The sequence below is a fragment of the Fundulus heteroclitus genome, chromosome 7, assembly GCF_011125445.2.
Source record: "Fundulus heteroclitus isolate FHET01 chromosome 7, MU-UCD_Fhet_4.1, whole genome shotgun sequence".
NCBI classification, from domain to species: domain Eukaryota; kingdom Metazoa; phylum Chordata; class Actinopteri; order Cyprinodontiformes; family Fundulidae; genus Fundulus; species Fundulus heteroclitus.
Genome location: NC_046367.1, coordinates 16,951,589 through 16,969,969, shown reverse-complemented (window position 1 = coordinate 16,969,969; position 18,381 = coordinate 16,951,589). Strand labels below are relative to the sequence as shown.

Here is an 18,381-nt window from a genome sequence, read left to right as displayed (position 1 = left end):
CTGCTGTAGCCGTGGACTCTATTGGCAGTCTCTCATAGCGAGGGCCCTGCCTTTTACTCCCAACCTAACCCTTATCAACAGTGTCCGAGCTTTAAACAGCACCTGCTGCTTATCTTTAAAGCTCAACCATTTGGAGTGAACAACCCAGTCAACACCGGCCTCCATCAAGTACGAGTCATCAGCGCAACTCTGCACATAAAGTAAGAAACTTTCCATATTTGTAATTAAACACCTTAATCTTAGACCCAACAGCTGAACACAGCGACACATATAAGGCAATAAGGCGCAGATGACTCTGCTGCAGGTTTCACACGGGTGATGCTTGCTGAGTCTTTCTTTGTACACACAAGTGGAAATATGCAACTGCCTATGGGACATTGAGAGAACTGCTTCACACCAGCAGCTTATTCATTATGTGGAGTACTTACCTGAAGGCAAGCAGGCGCTCTACCATGTGGTTTGTTGACATCCACAGCAACAAGCTGCCATCCCCCAGCAGCGTCTTCATGGAACATCTGTGGCACAAGGGCAGCAAATAAGTGGTAGAAGATGCACACACATACACAGAACCAGACACATCATTCAAAGTACTGGACAAGGCACACATATAAACCCTGTGGCTACATCATCACGAAACATCTGCGGCCACAAAAAAAGAGCTTAAGGCATTATACACATAGATTAATTCCCACCCAAAACAGGATGCTAGCTTCTAAATGCAGGAAGCTCGCCTTGAGGCTGCAGAGTTAAAAATAAAAAAAAGAGACCTTCAAAAACACAAGGTAGCCGGTTCACACATTAAGATCTTTTCATTTCAGGAAAGGAATGCACAACCTTAGAAAAAAAGTGAGGATAACTAGGAGTTCACCGGGGCCTTGTACTGTGAACCAACTCTCTGGGTTTTCTTATAGAGGTATTGCTCAACCTGACACTGAAGATCGCACCTTAAGTGGTATTACAATCCTGGTCTTCAGTTCGACAAATCAAACCAGGATTAGTGACTTTGGATATATGCATGTTCATGTAAATCAAATTGTGCTGAATTAACGCTCACAACGAGGAAACAGAAGAAAGTTGGCCGCAGAAACATAAAGAAAAGAAATAGAATAAATGATTACACTGATATGTATCAGAACAGAGACTAAAATAATAAATCCCCCAGTGACAACTTTATCATAAGTAATTTAATCCTTTATGTGAATAAACTCCAACTTTTTTTTTAAATCCTCTTTGGAAGAAATTGTCTGGAGAGATAAAAATGATGCATTCCAGCAGGTTGAGATAATAAAAATGTCAAGGTAAAAATGTGTTGTGGTTAATTTGTGATGTTAAATCATCTTTAAAATTTAATAATGCTATACGAGTATGAACAGAAATGTACAGGCACAATCTACAGCGATGTGAAAAGTATCATGGACTGGACTACATTGCTTAGCTTGTTGTTGAGTTTTTTATCATTAAGGTTGGATTCCCATAACCACATTTCCTTACACTAGACTAACAGTAAATTATCTAAATTAGTTTTAAACCTCTGATTGTTGCAGGGGATATGAAACAATCCCCTTGAGAGGTATGACTGATGCATGGTCCATTTTAATTCTCATGTGGCAGGAAGCTCAGTTTCCTCCTGACAAAATTGGGTTCATAACAACTCAAACTATGTAAGTACAAAATAGAAAGGGGGGAAATAATATTCATTTTAGGATTAGGACAATTATAATTATGAGACAAAAGATTAAGAACCCTTCTAAGAAGCAATGTTTCTGAAGACCAAATAAGATAAAGAAATATTGCAAAAACAAAACATCACAATGGTTTTGGTCTACCTTAATATTTATAAAATATTTTTACCATGATTAGATTTGGACTCACAATTTTCATCAGGTAGGAAAAATGGTACAAAACCAGCTTTTTAACAGACTGGATCTTTGGAAACCCAGAAATCCACTTTTAGAGGACTTCACTATTGAAATTTGCGAGAGCTATTGCTGAAGCAACAATGCCCACGTGCATGGCAGTTGGATATTTCAATACATCAGGTAAAAGTAAAAAAAAGTGTTATTTTGCTTCTCCGATTGATGATCCACCACGGGTTCGTCTTGGATTGCCAACTTGAGGAGGGAGGGTTTGCCATCGAACTTCTAGCCAGAGAAAAAACACGTCATCTGTAGCCAACATTTTGAAGAAGAATGTCTTCAAGATGACATGAGAGCGAGAATTTTCGGTAGGTTTTTCTTTTTTATAATGTTGAATTTGCGGGGACATTTGTTTACCCGGCCAGAGGGGCGGAGTGATACGACACACTTGGAAAGCATGCTCACTGTTGCGAAGCCCGCTTATTTTATGCGACTTTGGTCTTCTTCTTTCTAAATTCGCTTGTAAATTTCATCAGTTGCAGGTTGCAGTTTTTTGGGCTTGTTTCTGAAAGTGAAGTCGCTTGTTTGGGCTCTAAACTAAGTGACACTGAAATATCCCTCCGCCTCATAACACCTCCTCCTATGTCAGCTCATCCTGACATAGGAGCACAGTAAAGGCAGAAGGAGCCGCTCAGCCCGTATTTTCTGCCGTTTACTGCTGCAGTAACGGATGACAACTGCTGAAAGTAGATTAGGCGGTGCAGAGCACCATTTTGAGCAGAGATTGATTCTAATAACATTGATAACATTGCAGAACCCAACCTATAAACCGTACTTTAATGCTTATTTGTTGTCTTTTTATGTCTCTAAAATGTAAAATTAGTATTACTTTAAATTTAAATGTTTAATACCATGTCTATCTTTGTTTAAGAGGTAAAAAACAATAGTTCGACATGATAACGGGTATTTATTTACAAAGGGACAGATAGGGCATTGGGACTTGCTTAACAGTCGATCCCGCAACCTGACGTCACAAACTGGGAGGTGGCAGTACTGTTCTTGACCAACATGGATGCTTCCACTAAAGAAGTGAAAATTACTCTTAATTAAAAAAAAACATACAATTTATTGAGAACTATGTAATGATTTTATATTTAAAGTACTTTCAGCAGTTTGAATTCTGATTTTGACTGGACTTCTCCATTAAAAAAAGCACTTTCATAAATGTAAATTAACCAAAACCTTATTAAGATCATTATAATATCATTACCCTATTCTTTAAACAGTCTGACTCACATGTGCATAAACATGATACTAACAAAACCCTTAATCTTGAAGATTATGTCTTATGTAAATAAAAGCCCCAAAATAAAATTCTTCCAAAAATGTAATATTACACCAAAAGATGGTATGCTACAAAAACGGTAAGCTAGCAAAAGAATTCTGCTGCAGTAAATGATCAGATTAATGGAAAGCTGACTGAAGGGGAAAAAGTGTAAGAAAAAGGACGCCAGCAGTAGAGATAATTTGAGATTATCAACGCAATCCCGGTTCTCTGATTAGTATATATGAGTTTCTCACTATGGGGGGACGACTCCTGTTGCCACAGACCCTCAATCCATAAATAGGGCAGGTTCATGGAAGGACCCTTCTTCCTGCCCAAAGTGTGGGAAATGAGAGCTAGAGGAGGGAGTGCATAGAGCAGCGACTCAGCTAGCTGTTTGCGAGAGCATCCGCCCCCAGTGGAGCACGCTAGTCCTGCAGGGAGAGGTAAAGTAGACACTAAGGATTCTCATTCACAGCAGTTGTGGATGTGTTTGTAATTGTGTAAGCAACTACAACCAGGTGACGCAACACGTAATTTCATCAGAAGTTGACGTTACGCATGGCCGTAGTAAACAGGAAGTAGAGGTTGCAAATTGACATAAACCACACATCTGGAGAGAGAAAAATGGAAAGAGGATTTCAGGAATTTGTTGCTCTTAGGCAAATTGTAATTATTCTGTCATGTCAACTTGGACTGACGATGTTACTTGCTGTCTGGAGGCGTTGAGAAAGAAATGCCATTCTGTGTGCGATATTGGAATATCTGGGAGGACGCCAACAGTGGGAACAGCTGATCAATTATGTGAGGTAAATGTTCACTACGTCAGAACTTATTCGGCAAACGTGTTTCCATCTACTGTCTTGCGCATTTATCTCTTTCGCAAAATCCAAAAACCACTTCAAGCGAGGGTAAAAACATTTTTGGGAAATTGAAGAAGTTAGTTCAAATTTTGCCATTTGCATCAATCTTTTCTCATGTAAATGCACATAACAAAACATTGATGAAAACATAGGTAATCACATTCTGGTTAATTAAGATCAAGCTACACCCAACTATGAATGCTAATTTTAAAAGGTCACCGGAAGTTCATCTTTATCCATTTCTTGGTAATTATAAATCATTTGTTTAAAACAGTAAAGTTTTAAGCAAAAGTTAGGATTCATTTGCATGTATTTTCTATTACACTGCTCCCTCTTATGGTTATAACGGAGGAATAAAACAGGTGATTCCTCTTTACTAGTAAAGAGTAAACACTATAAATAATTGTGGATTTATGCCATTGCTTCTTGCATTGGCATATTTTTTTTACAGAATCCCACGCATAATCTTTTGATCTACATTCTTTCATTTCCTGTAAACAAGATACAGCGAGAGTATTTTTGCGTCAGAGGTTAAAACCAGCAACATGGCGAGTCTTTGCAAATGAAGGTGATTATATGCAAATCAAGTCAGGGTGGTTAGGTAACACCAGATGACAACCCTGAGGACTGTGTAAGCCCTACAAGGTGCATCTCTTTCCGGATTTAAACTTCCTGTTGCTTTGCACGGCTAATTTAATGTGTGTCTAATCTCTCCCAGTGCTAGACCCACATAATTCCTTCAACCGTTTTCTGTTCCTCTCTTTGATTGCATCCCTACCGCCCACACCGTTTCAGCTTTGTCTCTTACCTGAACATCAACATAGCATGTTCACATGCCTGCCAAGGCTGTGCATTGCAATCCAATGTGATCATAATCTTGCTTTTATTATCCAGTAATCTGGCACAGACACAGTCGTCATGCAGAATGTCAGATATACAGAGGCGACAGAAGCCAGAATTCTCAGCAGTTCACTATAATTTTATGTAAAATCTAGAAATCGAAAGTTATACGATGACGCAAAAGACCGCAGAGTGTGAGAAACAAAGGTTAGCTCATCCCTCATAGTTCATTGGCACCCTCGAGCTTTGGAGCTTAATCTTTTTTAAAAGCATTGATAAATCTGGACAGAATATGGCAAAGTCCAGCAGTATGAAATGTAGCATAGGTTTTTGTTTCCCAAAACCCTCTTATAAGAGTCAACCTCTCTCGGGAGATTTAAGAAAGGCTAATTTTGTTGTTAATGATTATATTCTAGAGACATAACACTTAAAATTCTTCAAAGTATGAAACATGAATAAATCAAAATCAGTCCTTTTCGATCAGTTTTCAAAGCATGTATATATATATAACTTTGCAAAACAAAAATAGTATTTTGAGTTAAAACCACTAGAACATAACCATATGTGGATAAATGTGTTGTGTCCACAACAGCACCGCCTTGAGGCATGTCTCTCTCTATGGCTGTAGACAGAAAATGGGTCATTTTGACAAAAAAAGACCATTTTAACTTAAATGTTTCTAATATTTTAATAATTGCTTGTTTTTAACCCAAAACAAAAACATGTTCTATGTGTTAACTGGAAATGAAATGCTAACATAAAGTGGACAAATGCTCTGGTTCACTTTTTTGAGAGTGAAAGTAAACAGATGGTAAGGAGAATACATTTCTTTTCACCCATTAAAAACAGCCTCTCTGTTGATAACCCTTTTTGATTATAAAACTAACTCTGGTTCTCTGGTTCAAGCACATTTACGACACACGTCATCTCAAGACACATACAGAGTCAATTCAATTAAATCATACAGAAATATTGGTCAAAAGGTTTTCTATGTAAGGAAACCCAGCAGATTGCATCAAGTCCCTGACTAAAGCCACCCCCAGGAGGCATTTCCCCCTTCAAGGCATCAACACACAAAGGTAAACCGAGTAGGGCGGAGCCGAGCTTGGCCGGCCAAACCGAGTAGGGTCGGTGGAACTGCGGCTTACATTCTTAATTCATTAACTAAAACTTAAACTTGTGACTTCGATGCCAAAATTTCAAAATTTAATATCATCACTTTGAAAACCTTTAGTTGCGTTCAACACAGTATTGAGCTTGGTTATTTTGTTTCATGCTTTTCTCAATACTCCTTGATTTTGGGCATGGACATTTATGTAACAATCCTTTGATATAACCCATAAAAGGTCAGTTTGGATCTTCTGTTATTATAAATGATAGTTTTACTATCTCTAGTAGAAAGATGTCATACCACTTTGAGCTTGTGGGAACGTAAACAAGTTTCTGGAGTGGTGGTTAGCTAAAACCTAGTCAGAAATACACCCACTGTTTTAGTTTACTTTAGAAATTTAAACAAACTGAAAATCTAACTTAGCATCATATTCCCCTGACATTCAATTCAATTCATGATATGTTAATTGATATCAACAGTCTACAATATCACAACATACCATTGTTACATTTGGCTCAATTTAGTCCCAGGCAAACAATATCCGTGTTTCCATATGGAGTTACGTTGTTTGAGCCTGCCGGCTGCATCAGTCACTGCGATCAGCTGTGACCCGCTGGGTGACAAGCTCGGCCATGAACGTAGGAAATTTGGGTATTTTGTGTAAAAGGTGCAGCATCATAGATGGTAAGTTCTTGTGCTTTTAAAGTTTCATAATTACTTGAAAACATTCCAACAGACTCACAGTCAGCTCATTCATCAAATTATCTGATGAGGCAGATTGATACACTGCACGTCTGGGTAGCTTATTCGCTTCAACCACCTGCAAGATTGAACTTAATGCACAGTACCTCACTTCATAACATCCAACATAACCATTTGACATTGTTAATAAAACATATAACACTGCATAAAGCTAAACAAAACTAAAGTTAATTGAAAATTGTGTCTCATCCTTTTATTATTGTCCCCGTCTGGGTGTCTTTTCTATCCCTGTTTCACAAAATTCTGTCCTATAAATTATTCTAAAGAAGTCGTAAACATAGCATGCTTACATGCCAGCAGGATGAGCCGCTTCCGTTAACAGAGTCTGTCTGCATAACAAACAAATTCAATAACTTTAAAATAGGAGCCTAAAACATGGACGAATTGGCGTGTTACACTTATAACACCCACCTTCAGATTTGGGGCAGCTAATTACCAAAATATCATGTCACTCCTTCTCGGTATGTTTGCATTTTTGGACAAAAATAATGTTCTTCTTATGAGCAAACCCAGACTTTTAAACAGAAATCATTTTCATTCGTTTATATTTTAGGACTATAAAGTTGTTGGAGCTACATCAACATTCAGAACAATAATATCTGTGTGCCGTTCCTTTCATTTTAGTAAGTAGTCATTGGCAAAGCCGTATGGCTGCATGATTGCGACCACCTGCCAAGATTCACATATTTATATTTAAAGGGAGTCACTCAAATTCTAACATCAGTTAGTGTCAGTTCATATAATTCTGCGGCAGTGGGCATTTTTCATTTTAATCTGTGACTAAAATTATATTTGCCAGCAATAAAATTAAGAAATTGCCCACTACATTTTATTTACACTTTTTTAATATTACCAAGGGAGCAGATTTACTTCTGCTTTTGGTTGGTTGTAATAATGCAATAGATCCTTTCCCTGATACAAGACAAAGAAAAACACAGAACAATATGCCAAACACCAATCAAATCCCTGCCTTATTTACAGAACAGTCAGAAATTCAACACATACTTGTTGATGATTCAGAACCCACATCGCAGGAAAAGAAAAAAAATTATCTTTTATGAATCTTCTTCTAGACTTTAAGCTAAAAGAAATGTCTTCTAGCTGAAAGGTTACAGCTTTACCATCAACATGCACTTGATGATAAATTAAAATTTTCCAAGAAGTCAGAATAAACAGGAAAGAGGTCATTGATTATCCAAGCGCAACACTTCAGAAAACCAACAGATTATGTGTGTGTGTTGGGGGTGAAGGGGTATCAATGTATTTGCCACTTAGTCAAATACCTACACAACTTTTTTATAATTTTGCTATGTTACAGCACAAACTTAAATGTATTTTAATTGGATTTTTTTCATATGTCAAAACACAATAGTAGTGCATAGTTCTGAAGCAGAAAGAAAATGCCACATGGTTTTAAAAAAGTTTTACAAATCTGTTTAGTATGGTTTCTATTTATATTCAGGTTTCCAGACTGAATATTTTGTAGAAACTCCTTCTGCTGCCATCACACAACGCTTCTAGGGATCGTCTCTACCACCACTGCACATCAGGAGACTGACATATTTCTTTTTTTCTTTATTTGCATTTAATTTGACAAAGTTCAAGGAATGACTGTCTCAGAAAATGACTTGTGAGCATATTTGTTACCCCCAAACTCATCTGTGTATAATTCAGATCTCAAGATCTTTGGAATGTAGGCTCAACAAGGCCTAGGACACACAACATACCCAAGCTGTCGTCACAATATGTTGGAGCTATACTCTTATCATTTTTTTGTGTCTGAGTGTGATAGCTGTACCTGTGTTGTAGCAGTTGAGGTGGTACTGCTCCTCGACCCCCACATCTGTTGAAATTGCACTCTGATCTCAGCAAACGTCTCAATGATGACAGCGATGAACACATTCTGGCACAGAAAGGACATGGAGAGTGAAACCAACATATCTTGAGATCATAGAACGTAAATCAATGAAAAAAAATAATAAAACTTTGAGTTTTCAAGGCAAAGTCATTATGTCTGTAGTTAAAACATTGGGCAATGTCAATTAACCTGAGCTTTTTTCATGTTTAAATGCCTACTGGAGTTATAATGTAGAGCAGCAGAAAGACAGAAGCTCTAACCTTAACAAGCCAAGCCAAGAAAAAAATGAGAGTTATAAAGTAGAAGTAGGAGCGCCAGCGCGGGAAACTGTCGATGGCTCTGTACATGAGAAAAACCCAACCCTCCTGTGATGCGGCCTCATACACAGTGAAGATACTTGTGCCTAGAAAATAGAAAAAAACAGGAGAAGGTTTGTTCAAAGGTACAGTAACCCAAAATGGCCAGAAAGTCAATGCTTTGGAAGGCTGAAATTACAGTCCTCAGCTTTCAGAACCGCAGAATATTTGGGAGCAAAGCGGAATAGGTGTGTGTAAGTAAGGCAACCCACAACCCTGACTTAGTTAAACAAGTTCTAGACAAAAACATGACAAACTATTGTTGAAGGAAACAAAAAAAGTTTGAAAAATGTAATATAGTAACAGGCAATTCTACCAAGTATGAAGAAAATGTATGTAAACTTCGGAAATTAAAGAAGATCTAATTGGATTCTCATATAATATTTTGTCAACAAGTAGACATAATTTTAAAATCACAACGGAAAACAAGAGTTTAATCTGATTTACATACAGTGAGAAAAAACACATATACCTAGTTCATTGAATCCACTGTAACCAAGCTCCTGTCTGCTGAGGCCATAGTCTTCAAGATCCACGCATATGAAGCCAAGGGGGCACTGGTAGCCCTCTCCATCGGGCGAGCAGTGAGTATCAGGGATGGCAAAGCTGTTCCATGTTACATGACTACACAAAAGAGTAAAAAAGAAAATCACACCTAACAAACTATTTAAAAATCCCAAAAGACAAAACAACAAGCAGAATATTTTGTGACACGAACCCTCTGTATTGTTATGAATTTCTTTTAGGTAAAGGAGCTGTGCCAGGATCTTCTTGATTACTGTAATGAAAACTAATTCCCTTAAATTGCCTGCACAGAAAGTCATCCACATTTATTGAGGGTTACAGGATCAGAGGGGATAATTTGATGTACTGTCACAAAGGGCAATCCGAGACACAATGAGGAATCCTGATGAAGCTAATCATGCAGGCCTAAAATAGACCAACATGTTTTATGAAACCAACCTTGTTTTTTTTGACGACAAAGATAAGTCTAACAGTCGGGTCAAAATGACCTGTGAAAAAAAGCATACCAAAGCCATTGGTATGCTTTTTTTTCAGTGTACCTCCATTCGTTAATCAGTGATTAATGTGTGAATTAATAAAACAAGTAACTGTTAGCAAGCGCTAGACCCAGACTGAAGCTGCCAATTCGAACACATGTGGGATCAAGTCGATCAAGTCGAGACGTGCAAGTTCCAAGTTAAGTCTAAGTCCTAAACTTTTATTCATTTGACAAAATAATTTCATAAACAAATAATTTATAGAATGTTTATAATCTTATAAAAGGTGTATTTACTTGCCAGAACCAGCAAGAGGAAGTGAACTTCACAAACGTTAGAAAATCTATGCTTATGTTTCTTTTTGCAGAATATATTTTTGCCAGCGCATATCTGCCACGGTCAACTCCTTTGGAGTCATCTTAGGATGCAGAAGAGAAGTAGGTAAACAACGCGGTGGATGCAGCATACAGGAGAAGAACATTTTGGCAAATAGCAAGTGGCGTGCAGAGGCCTGGATCACACGCCTGGACAGTCTGGGTGAAACACACGTTCTGTTTGGTTTAAGATCTCACGTCTTTTTTAAGTCAAATAGTTCAAGTCTAGGTAAAGTCATAAGTCATTGATATAAGTCGAGCCCAAAGTTTGCAAGCTGATCAAGTTAACTCCAAAGTTAATAATTTTGTGAGTTGGATTCCAAGTCACATGACTTGAGTTTACACCTCTGGCCGGAACTACACAGTACCTACCCCTGCTGACTACAGGTGATCGCCAAAGAAAAATGATGAAAAGTTAGAAACAGAAGATGACAAAAGTTGTGGCTGAATATGTTTACAATGACCAGATGTAGACAAAGTAAAACAAATTCTGCTTTCCAATTAATTGGAGCTTCTTTAAACACAAAGAAGCTGATGCATATAAAAGCTTGTACAATATACGCACGACTGCACACTTCACGCTATGCTAGGTGCAGCAAGAATATATATTTTTTCCATCTTGTTTGTTTCAGCTATATGATGAATCGTCAAGTGGGTATCGTCATTATGTGCAAAAGTTCTTAGAAAACTGAGGAGGTCAAGTTGGAAAAATAATCTTCTCCTCAGAAAACCCCACACAAAATCAACATCGGTACAGTTATTGGTACTTATGCAACTTTAAACCATCACAAAAGACTTGAAAGAACTTGACAAAGACCAGACTTCACCTGGACTTGGGCCTTTTGACTTAAAAATACTTGACATCTTGCACCAAACATAAAATCTGTTACAATGGAACAATGCCTGGAAAATGTGTTTCCACCTGCAAATTTCTAAGAAAGGTATTGCCTGTTAAATTACATAAATGTGTGCAGTATTGAGAAGCCCAACTGCGTGTTACGGTTCTGTAGTTGAAAGTTTACACACTGACTGATGATTAAAAATGTATATAGTGAATTATGTGTAGTTGATGTTTGCTTAACAAGTGCTTTCTATTTAAATCAAGGAGGTTGTAAAACAATTTTGAACACATGGTCAAACTGCAGGTCCTCACTAAGATATGAACCCAAAAAGATATCAAATTGACTTTCTTTTTCTTTCTCCAAATCTTGATTCTAATTTTACATCAGACCCACTTATAATTGTTTGTTTCTGAAAACTTTTTTTCTCATCAATGCAAATGGTTCCAATTAAAGTCTCTATTTAAACCCAAGAGAAAAAGCAGTCATGCATCACTAATAGATTTACCTTAACTCATCAGTTTTTTTCTATATTTTTTCCTGTACAGATTAATTATGTCTGGATAAGCAGATTTATTCTCTTTAAATAAAAAATACATCTTAACAAGCTACAGCATCTATATAATCCACTGTCACAAATCCAAATGGACAACCATTTAGTTTACAAAAGTATTTCTTTAGATTATTATCTAAAATGTATGTAAAAACAAAAATGTTCACGTGAGCTCTTACTTTCTTTTTGTATCATTTGTAACACAGTGAAAGTTGAATGTTCCAAACATCTGGACACCCAGAATTCCGTAGAGCAGGAGAAAAAACAGTAAGAAGATTGAGACGCTCCAGATCTGTTCCCCTGATCGTCTGGGAAGCGGAACAGAGAAAGCAGATTTTACATCGCTACAAGCACACATATATCTGCCATGTGATTGCATATTTTTGAAAAAAATCCCCTTTAAAGTATTGTACTTCAGAATGTTGGTGATGCGAGAACGGGGGAGCTCGAAGCGGAAGTAGATTCTAAAGGCACGGATCATTATCAGCGCTCGGGGTATTCTCAACATTCCCCACGGAGACATCTGATCCACAAGTTTTGCTATTTCAAATACCTTAAAACAAATAACACACAATGATTAGCAATGCATTGATAAATCTAAATACTGACACCTGCAATATATAATCAAAGAATGAATTGTATTTATCATGTACAAAATAATAAATGGTGCAATTCACCTGAAGAACCAAGGAGACCCAGATAAAAAGCACCATGAATCCATCAAACACGCACCAGCGGTCTTTCACATAAGAGTTGTCACCCTAGAAAGAGGAACAGAAAGAAGAAGACGACCCTGAAAATACTTGGATAGCAGAATCAGATGATTCTGAATTAATTTAAAAATTTAATAATTTAAATATTTGAAAAAATAATTAACAGTTAAAAAGAATTTTAATTCAATTCAATTCAATTCAATTTTATTTATATAGCGCCAATTCATGAAACATGTCATCTCAAGGCACTTTACAAAGTTAAGTTCAATCAACAAAGTTAAGTTCAATCAATTTTATGTGTTGATATTTCAGGCATATACACATTTGTAAGGGTTAGTTTAGACAAGCATTGCCCTCTGCTTCTAATAAAAAAAAAAAAGTTAATTGAAGCTTTCAAGTGATTTTTTTTTTGTGATTTTAAAAAGAAATATCGAAAAGAAAAGAAAAAATGGAAAGAAATCCGGAAGCAAAAGAGGAAATTACAGTGCCTACTTTGACAGATTCACCAAATGTTCTATGGCCCATTGTCAGTGTGATAAGACAAAAATGTCAAGCCCCTGTACTGCAAGGAAGCCCACATGTCAAGGGGCCAGTTGAAACGACCATCCTTAATTACCACTTGCAGAGAGAGACTGTGTAAAAAGCTTTTAGGGAGTCACTCTTCCTCAGGAAGAAAGGCTGCAAATGGAAGGGTTTGTGTTGAACACTACAGATAAGTACCATGTTTGATTACATGCACTGACAAGGGCAAAAGCATGCTATTACATCCCTAAGCAATGTGGACCTTTTTTATCCTACAGCACTTTCTGCAATGTGGTCGAAAATGGCAAAAGTTCCAGCTGCCTTTAGGAACAATAAAAGAAGTTAATTAAATGTGAACTTTTTGTTTTCCATTTTAAATTTAAAAAAATGCTAAACGCTTCTATGGCTGCATTCGTAAAATGTGAAGAATTATCACAAGTTTAATGATGTTTAAAAGAAAACAAATATCAGAGCTTCATTACCCTTAAACAGAAAGAAAGAAAGAAAGAAAGAAAGAAAGAAAGAAAGAAAGAAAGAAAGAAAGAAAGAAAGAAAGAAAGAAAGAAAGAAAGAAAGAAAGAAAGAAAGAAAGAAAATTATGATTCTAAACGCAACTGTCCACTAGGACGGTTTTAAAACAATGTTTTTTTTTTTCCAATTCTGAATCGATTCTCATATTAATTCCAAAAGATTGATTAAAAAAAATGCATTTACCACTGTGAACTTGAAGTGTAACTGACGCTTATGTAAAAGACACTAAAGACAGAACAATTGGTTGCTTTCACATAAATTTGCCAATAACACATAAAAAGTTGGTAGATTTGTTTCTAGTTGCTTTTTAGAATAAAAAACAGTCGAAAGAGGGTTTGAAAAGTGCAACAGTGCTCGCTATGGAGGCGCAAAATGGAGGGAGCTATGTTTTGGTTTTTTTTGTTTTTTAAGATGGAGCTGCTTTTGTACCCACAGCTGCAGAGCTATCAACATCACTCTCCAAATTACGTCACATCAACCAAAAGCAATGTTAATTCAAAATTCAACGCAAGACCACTGTTAACCCTCGTAGGATGTCACATTGACGATTTTAGGCATTAAAGCAAAATTTAAACAAATATGCACAAGTAATGACCAGGATATGTAGACAGTACTATAAGACAACCATGTTAACAGTTTATTGGCAAAAAAAAAAAAAGTTGGGGGTGTGAGTTACCATTTAAATGTGCCGGCATTTCCAGCTAACACGCCACTCCAGAAGGTGAATTTTTTGGTCATATTATTAATGATGCACCAGGTTAGATTCCAAATTGCAGCTGTAAATATCTCTGGAATCCTCTGTTCTCTACCCTGGATCTGTTTGGGTATTATGCCCCAAAGCATGTTTGTGAAAGCAATTTAGGAGTTTGGTCCTTACAGCCACCAGTAACTACCATTACTTTATTAATTAGCTGTTGAATGTTAATGTAATACTAGTATAAATAAGTTGCATAACTACAAAGTCATGTAATTCAGGTAACAGCTACACAAATGTTTTAATACCAGCAACACACTTTGAGATTGGATCAGATTGAAAAGAATCTATTCTAAATCTTGAGAATCGGAATCGAATCGATTCTTGACATTTGAATTAATACCCAGCCCTGATGTCCCCCCAGAATTTGAATCGTGTTGATTAATTCTGTCCATTAAAGAAAAAGAAAACAATTTCTCAAAATCAGTCAGAAAAATCCCCACACATTGGTTCTAAAACGCTGAGGCAACGACTACACTTTGGTGTGAAAGCAGCTATGGAACGAAGAACATACAAAATCAGCAAATTTCAGTATTGGTGACATGTTTGACAGTGAAATCAGAAGAAGCACATATATGTACAAAACAATTTAAAAGAACTTGCTTTTTTGTAACGTCATGTCAAGACATTTCTGCAGTTTATTAAGCTACAGAGAGCAACACTTTAAACAGATAACAGGAAGGCTAAACGGTGAACAGCAAAGTTGCTCTTTTTTATCATTTTGGGCTTCTGTCTCTCACAGAACATGCTCTATTTAGAAGCATTGGCAGCGTTTTGGAAATCTTGGATTTTAAATAACAGTCAATATCTTCTAGGAATACACAAGGACACTTGTGTTTTGGTACTGCTAATATGTGTTTTGGTACTGCTAATATAAAGGTCAATATAAAGATCAACAGGTCTTGAAGTTTTTAACTTCAAGACCTGTTGTAAAGTTGTCCGCTCATAATGTAGAAAGGCCAAAAGAAATATTTTTAATCTTTTTTAGTCCCTCTTATATTAAAATTCATAAAGAGACATTGGTTAAAATTGTGTCTTTGGCCATTATATCCTGAGTGGATGTGCATCTCAGAAAGAGGTGGGTAGAGTAGACAAAAATTGTACTCAAGTAAGATTAGCACTAATTCAAATATATGTTTACTCAAGTAAAGTAAAAAGTAGCCAACCGAGAAAGCACTCAACTAAGAGTAGAAAAGTAATCGGTACGAAGGCTACTCAAGTACTGAGTGACATAACATCTGACTTAATATTTAAAAGCGATACAATCGGACAGCCTACAAAGGCTGTTATTGAATCTACCTTGATGATTCCTCGTATATGCATCTTGGCTATCATCTCGGCAGTGTAGAGGAACATGAGCAACGTGTCCAGGGTAAACGTGACATACTGTAGTGGAGGGTAATGCTCAAAGGTCTTTGGAGTGTTCATACAGACAGAGATGACACTGATGATGGCACAGGCTCGAAGCAATGAATGGACCCACTGTAAAAACAGAACATAAGAAGGAATAGAGAAAATGTATAACTGTATGCTAATCGGTTAACTGGGGCCATTATTGAAGTGGACTCACTGGTTTGTTGATCCAGAAGATGTCAGCACTGTCTGCAAGGGTTTCATCTGGCCCAAAGTCAGTCATGGGCTGGGCCTCGACCCGGGAGCTCTGTTTCCTCTTCAGCATGCTGGGACTTGCTGTGCTATACAGAGAGTGGATCTAACAGGGAGAGGGAGCCAAATAGCACAATGACCAACGCTAAATGAGGAAGTGGCGAGCGCTCTGGCTGCATCCAAGTCAGGGCAATGGCAGTACTATGTCATGAATTTATACATTTCTTGCATACATGATGCTGCAAAGATATATACCACTTTTTGATATATATTGGCATATATACTTATATGTTATAAAACATGAAAAGTTTGTTTGTAAAGTGACTGCTATGTGATGTTAAAGTTCTGGTCAGAAGTTTACATCACTTATGAACATGAATGTCATATTACTTTTGGTCTTTAATAATTAACTGGAACGTTTTTCCCTGGATTAAATGATAAAACAGTAAACTGAAGTTTTTTGATACGAATTTGCGATGGCTGTGCTGATGAAAACGCCTAACTATGTCCAAGATTCAAACGTGTTGCTGCTGATTAGAGGAACGGTTGAGGGATTTAGAGGTTGTCCCCCTTTTTCAGTGGCACCAAAACAGTCTCACAGGACGATGCTGCCGCAACCATGCTTAACAGTAGGTTAAGTACTCTAATCTTAAAGAGTCTTACCTTCGCAACACCAAACATACTTCTTGTCACTGCAGCCGAACAGCTAAATCTGTCTTGTCTTATCCTTAGACTAATTTTAAAGGTTGTCCATGATTACAATTATCCTTGATAAACATACATTAAAGCTGGTTTTGGAATAGACAAAGCATGGTAACAATAAGCTTTAGGAAAGCCCTGACCACAACTATATATGCAAATGTGTAGACCACATTTAAAAGTTAAAGGTTCACAGGAAATCAACCACATTAAATGAACTCTAGCAATAGAGGGGTAAAATATCTAGCAATGACTTATGGGTCTTAAAAAGCATGTGGTTGATGTGAAGCTTCCTAGATGGATATTTAAATACATTTTGGTCAAGGTGTGTAGCAACCAATAATCTAATAACATTACACCTGCCAATGACATAATGCTTTTGGCCATTTCAAATCTACTAAAGCCAATAATGTAGCAGCTTGTTAATACTGTAATTAAGTTTGCGAGCCAATAACACATTAACATTTTGGCAATACTGTACTGTTTTTGGCAGGTTAGTGAGTTGATTCTGCAGCAAAAAATAAATAAATAATAATAATAAAAATAATTTGAAAATGTAATAACTGCAACCAATAATGTAATAAAAATGGACTGTTTCCTGGAAGCAAAATACTCTTTTTCTGTTTTTCTGCAGTGTGCTCATCCAAACTAGGTATATTGGATGTTCTCATCATTTTTATTAATTTATAGATACTTGCCATGCCAAACTCTCACTCTTTACATATGGTTGTGAGAACTAATCAAAAACTATATGTGGTAGAGAATATATTTTGTATATTACCTATTTGGCTACATAGGGTTAATTCATAATTTCATGGATGAATAAATATGTTGTAATAACTTTAAAGTGTATTTGTCAGTCAGATCATTTAGTGAAATGTGCTAGCATTTAGGAAGAGGACCGTGTGACGTGATCTACAGCTGTTACATACCTATGACATTTGCTAATTTTTCCCTTTTCTTGCTAGACCAATAGCATAAGAAGCAAATACAGCAATTTTTACACCATTGGTCAAACATTAAGGTCAGCGTCGTCACCAAGATTTTTTTTAAGCATAACCGAGGGTGGGTAAGCGGGGTGCTGCTGTCTTTTCCCTGATTCTCATGCAGCAGAGCTTTGTTGTGCTGCTCAAAGGGGACTGTTCGTCCAGCTAATAGCAGCTAGCATTAGCTTATGTTGTCCGGGAGGTTTATAATTTCGCTGATGCACATTCAAGAGCTTTACTGATCTTTCTAAGTTGTTATCAAACATCCATGTCATACTGTTTCAAGTTGCGCAAGGTCTAATTTCAGCCTAACTTTGCCAATTCCAGCGTAACGGCCTGCAATGTACTGGCAAGAACACTGGTGGTATTGTCTTTAAAAAGGGTATTAATCAATTAGCACATTGCTATTTGCCAAGTGATATCAAAAAGATTTTTGACATTACACAAAGGTATTACGTTATTGGCCTTTATTAGATTATTGGTTGCTACAGCATGTTTGTATATATATATATATATATATATATATATATATATATATATATATATATATATATATATATATATATATCAACCAATATTTTTTTATTTTAAAATGAAATAAAATAAATTAAAAAATTCCATAGCAAACTCAAACTTGGTTTTCTTTTTACCATAAAATTACACTGAAAAAATGGTTTAGACAAATCATTTAAAGGCCAAAGTTAGTGACATTTATGTGCCCAATCGGTGTAAGTAAACTTTTGTTCAGAACTGTATCTGAATACGGGTTTCTTAGTACGTTTACATTTCTGGTTAAGTATTATCAAGCCGTGGTTTCTGGTACACCAAGAAAAC

General features: G+C 36.6%; 1 protein-coding gene across 5 annotated transcripts in view; it reads right to left on the bottom strand.

Annotated features, from left to right (window-relative positions):
* The window catches only part of nalcn (sodium leak channel, non-selective), a 126,960-nt gene that overhangs the window by 96,155 nt on the left and 12,424 nt on the right, over positions 1–18,381 (bottom strand). For all 5 annotated transcript variants that reach the window (XM_036139063.1, XM_036139062.1, XM_036139061.1 and 2 more), the window contains 9 exons: positions 15,828–15,968; positions 15,557–15,739; positions 12,415–12,498; positions 12,151–12,290; positions 11,917–12,045; positions 9,443–9,594; positions 8,875–9,017; positions 8,555–8,659; positions 429–515 (listed from right to left, as the gene is read on the bottom strand). In XM_036139063.1, coding sequence (XP_035994956.1) covers positions 429–515; positions 8,555–8,659; positions 8,875–9,017; positions 9,443–9,594; positions 11,917–12,045; positions 12,151–12,290; positions 12,415–12,498; positions 15,557–15,739; positions 15,828–15,968 — 1,164 coding nt within the window. The remainder of the gene's footprint in view (positions 1–428; positions 516–8,554; positions 8,660–8,874; positions 9,018–9,442; positions 9,595–11,916; positions 12,046–12,150; positions 12,291–12,414; positions 12,499–15,556; positions 15,740–15,827; positions 15,969–18,381) is intronic.